The sequence below is a fragment of the Nicrophorus vespilloides genome, unplaced genomic scaffold, assembly GCF_001412225.1.
Source record: "Nicrophorus vespilloides isolate i.1.1-1 unplaced genomic scaffold, Nicve_v1.0, whole genome shotgun sequence".
NCBI classification, from domain to species: Eukaryota; Metazoa; Arthropoda; class Insecta; order Coleoptera; family Silphidae; genus Nicrophorus; species Nicrophorus vespilloides.
In genome coordinates this window covers 8,805-13,594 of record NW_017097970.1, presented here as the reverse complement: position 1 = coordinate 13,594, position 4,790 = coordinate 8,805, and the positions used below count along the sequence as shown (strand labels likewise).

Here is a 4,790-nt window from a genome sequence, read left to right as displayed (position 1 = left end):
TGACGTGCTTTAGTGGTGGTGCCATCTACGAACTTATAAGTTAATCACTGTGACATATGACACTTATGTCAATTTTGACAATTTCTTAAATAGATAATTTGTTTATTTGAATAAAGAAAGAAAGGATTTTGTTTTAATTATAATTGTAATTATGAATTAGGTTAATAATTGTAAGAAAAGTTGTTTTCTATTGCCGCGCCATCTTTTGGACGATTGTAATAACTAATTTTTTTTTTTATGGGTTTCAGTGCAGCATGGAGAAGTCGTCGTTAGGCAGATGTTTCGCGACGCGCAAAAGCAACGAGTCTCAATGTCCGATGATCAAGACATCCGCAGCTACGGGGACGACGCCCATGAAGCAGCTGTCGACGAGACCGTCCTCGAAAGCGGCCTCGACGAAGACGTCGCCCAGTATCAACAACACGCAGAAGAAACTACGTTTCCAGCTGGCGAAAGAGCGTAAGGCCAGCACCACGTTGGGCATCATCATGAGCGCATTCACCTTTTGCTGGTTACCGTTCTTCGTGCTCGCCCTCATCCGACCCTTCCTCGATCAATCCTCGACGGCCGTCAACACTCTCTCGAGTCTCTTCCTCTGGCTCGGATACGCGAACTCCCTGCTCAATCCCATCATCTACGCGACCCTCAACCGAGACTTTCGCAAACCCTTCCAGGAGATCCTCTACTTCCGATGCGGCAGCCTCAATCACATGATGCGCGAGGAGTTCTACCACAGCCAGTACGGCGATCCCGAACACCACGTGTCGACGCGTTGCCATCACATCGACTACGAGGATGGCGTCGAATACATCGAGGCCGAAGGGGAACAGATCAAGCCGCCTCAGCCGGAGATCAACGCCGCCCACGAATCGTTCCTATGATCGCGACCGGTCGTGCGCTGAAGATGAGAAGGAAGAGGAAGCAACCCAACGTACACACATCCACGCAAAGCATACATATACACATACACACAATCACAACCAAAAATACACGCTAGTATAAAAGGAAGCATAAAAGTGAAGCAATAACCGACGCCATCTGTCGCAGAACCATTAAACTAAATACCAAACACTCGATCATGAGCGTAGTTCTAAACTAAATCTAAACAAGATAATCTATTTAAATAATAATGAATATAAAGTTAAATGTTGTGCTTCGCTTCGTAGACTTCTACTACTACTACTACTTCTACTACAACTCTTCAATACACTTCATTTAATAAATGATATTTAGAAAATCTTAAAACTTACGTGATAGAAGTAAAAGACTCGAGGATCAAGATGATGGACGCACCCAAAGGGCTTTCTCTCCTGTACAGGTGAATATCAAACAATTTTACATAACCTAATTTTTCCTATATACAACGCAAGCTCAATTTTTCTTTTTAACATTTTTGTACAAATAAAATCAATAAAAGTAATACTTTTTCTAACAAATACGATGGATAACGAACGCTTCCGGCCATCAATCAATCACTTTGTTAATTACGTTGTTTCCCTGGGAAACCGTTACCTCAGGTTACGACATGTTTAATTGGAAAATCAACATCAAACAACAACATTATTAATTAATTTTAAAATTAGTTTTTCTTTTTTGCAAAATGTTTAACTGCACTTTTCCTTAACATATTGTCTGGAAATAAAAAGGGATGAGAGAAGAGGAGAGAAAAATCGTTGAGTCGGTAATGCATTCAGGACGTTCGGTCCTTTGTGTCGCCGAGAGGAGAAGAGAGAGACTCGAGTGAAAGTCGATAAGCTTTATTACTTTTAAATTGCTCAAACTAAATTAATTTTCTGTTTATTCACCATCTTCTCTCTCTCTCTTCCTCTTCCACACTCTCATTCCGGAAAGAGAAAGATGCAGAGACATTCAATTCTTCGTCAAAGTCTAAAGCGCATTGTAATCTCCGAAAGTGGAGAAAACTTTTGCAATTTTCCGTAATGAAATATTATAAATTTTGTACGCAATATTTTAATACAAATATTGAATGTCATCAATACGTCAGTTTCCATAGCAACCTTTAAATCGAGATTTGACACTTTTATCATGTTGATATGAATAGTTGTCATGGTTACCGGATGACACGTGCTGATGATGATGCGTGTATGCTTGTGTCAGTGGACGTCGATGGACGTATCTTTGAAGGGTCATCGCGTCGCTCCGAATGGCCGAATCGATGATCAACTGCGGTGCAATTATTCGCGCCTCGAATGTACATGATAATAGGGAAAAAAAAGCAGTGTTTTCATCGAAATAATGAAAAATTTTAAAGGATTCCGGTGTGCTTTTGTCCACTTCGGATGATCGATCGAAGCGCCCTCGACGGGGAATTTCGATGATGGTGGTCGGAGCCCTCTTGGATAACCGCTATTACCGGTTCGATCCGAACGTTATTAATGCAATTGTTGGCAGCACTGAGAGAACGAGCCAACAACAACGTGCAACAGCAGGCAACAACAGCAACAACAATTGCGGTTGTTTGGTTGCCTTTGAATCCGCGCACACGTTATCAAGAATTCAAAGCGCACAAGCACACACAATAATTCCTCCTCCACTTCATAATAAAACATGTACGAGTGCCGTGCTCCCACATTTCTATCTATCTCTCTCTCACATTCACTCACTCAGTATTTTTGCACACAAACGCAATCCATTCATCCCACTCAACGCAATGACAGCAACACACTTGACAATCTAATAACTGGAAATGCGGTGCCATCTATCATCACGTCGCGAAACGCAGTGGAAAAACTGACGTGACTGAGGTGCACTTTTCGTTTCGTTTACCTTCTTTTGTTTCTTTATTGCACTCTTAAGACTTTTAACCGCGACGTTCATGTCGCTCACGTTTACCAACAAAAATAAAAACGAACATTACGTACAAAACATAAAAGAAAACAAAGTGACACGAAACAAATCATCAAGACAATAACGAATACATTATTTCTTTGTTAATTACACGAGTCGCCATCTATTATCATAGATATCATAGTTTTTTTTTGTCATAATAATAATCAATAATTAATGACGTTTGTGTATCGATAATGACCGTACGCATAACGTAATCATCATTACGTCCGATTAGTGGGATCGTTATGCAACCGGACTCGCTTCCGTGATCGGCGAGCGCATGCAAACTAATTGCATCACCACCCACTTCGCACCGGATCAATGCTGGTTGCGTGTGCACGCCGACAGATATTCGATGGATTTCAATTAGCGATCCGCGTAATCGATATTGATCGAAATTAACGTTGAACTTTTTTTTTATTTATTGAAATTCAAAGTTGGTATTTCTGAAAAATATTGTGAGACGTATAGTTTCGATGCGGACAATAAAACAGTGGAGTCATTCATTTGCGCCAGCAATTTGGCAACGTGCAGTGTATGTTCGGGCACAATGTGTGTATTATTCATTGTTTCTCTCTCTTTCTCTCTCTCTATATATATATATATATTCTTGTTGTTGTCTTTGTTCTTTTTTTCGTCTCTATTTCCCTTCCATTCTTGTCGTTTTGCGCGCTTCGTCGGTGTCGTGTTTATTTATTTTTTTTACTGTTCTTGTTGTTGCGTTGTCCGGATGATGTCTGGCGCTTGATGAGATGAAGAAGATGTATTGCGGTGATTATTAAGCAACAATGGTATCCGAACGAGACGAGAGGGGGCGCTCGCGCTTATTCTTCGCAACATCCCCTTCTAACCACACCACCCAACGATCGATCGTGTTTATGTGTGTGCCGCCACACACACATAAACACAACACCTCCCGATCCTATAACCGTAAGCCAGCCGCGTGGTTGGATGAGAAGAGGGTTTGGGGTTGGGTGTTGTATAGGGGGTTGCAGCCGCTCGTTGCTAATGGTGGACCCGCACTAAAAGCCATTTATCACTCAAACATTCTGCAACCATCAAAATCCACCCCCTCCTCGCGCACTTTCTCCTCATCCCTCCCGAAACGGCACACGTTATCACGCAGATTAATTTTCACAAAATGCGACCACCATCAATACAAGAAGGAAAAACCTTGATTTATCGTTGCAAACGGGTTCATTTTATCTTTCTTTTACATTTATTTTTATTACAATTTCCTCCTTCACTTTTTTTTGATTGATTATTCGTTAAGTTATGCACGACCAGAGGGCGCTTCACGAAACAAAACGACTGCAAGAAGAAGAAAAAGAAAACCCCACCTGAATGGAATGATTGATGTACCTTCATACTTTAATTATGTTTCGACGCTCTCTTTTATTCGCGAAACGAGCCAAAACGAAGAACAACAATTGAATTTCATTAAGCCGAAATATTTATTATTATATAATAAATGTACGTAGTGCCATTAATTTGTTTCAGTTGGTAAACTAAAAACTACCAACTCCAAATTAATGTCAAATATTCAAGTAATTTTGGTTGTCTATTCATTGTACGATTTTTTTTCTTTTATTTATTGGTATGGACAATCTTCTGTCCCCTAAACGCCGTGTGCAGTTCATTTGATCCCAATTTGAAATTGAAACTGCGAGGCCGAATCGAATGAATAATTTATAGCAAACCATCCCTCCCCACTTTCAACCCAAAAACACTCCTCTCGATTCGATTGCAACCTGTTGACCGTCGGTGGTGCGATGGAAACGGAGATGGAAAAAAAAAATGCACACAATCAAATGGGGTTGCGTTGAGTCCGATTTTTTTCCACTCGTTGTGACACGAAATTCCGTTTTCTCGAATAAATAAATGAACGGAAAAGCGAAAATAGAAAAGTGAGTGAAAATTGAAAAATTAAAAAAAAAAAA

The 4,790-nt window shown here is 40.4% G+C and overlaps 1 protein-coding gene across 1 annotated transcript in view; it reads left to right on the top strand.

Annotated features, from left to right (window-relative positions):
- The first annotated feature begins 253 nt into the window (after nucleotides 1-253).
- Nucleotides 254-4,790, top strand: part of LOC108561449 (5-hydroxytryptamine receptor 1-like) — a 5,899-nt gene continuing 1,362 nt past the window's right edge. The window contains exon 1 of the mRNA XM_017919389.1: nucleotides 254-1,318. Within this exon, the coding sequence (XP_017774878.1) occupies nucleotides 255-881 (627 nt within the window). The 5' untranslated portion in view covers nucleotide 254 and the 3' untranslated portion in view covers nucleotides 882-1,318. The remainder of the gene's footprint in view (nucleotides 1,319-4,790) is intronic.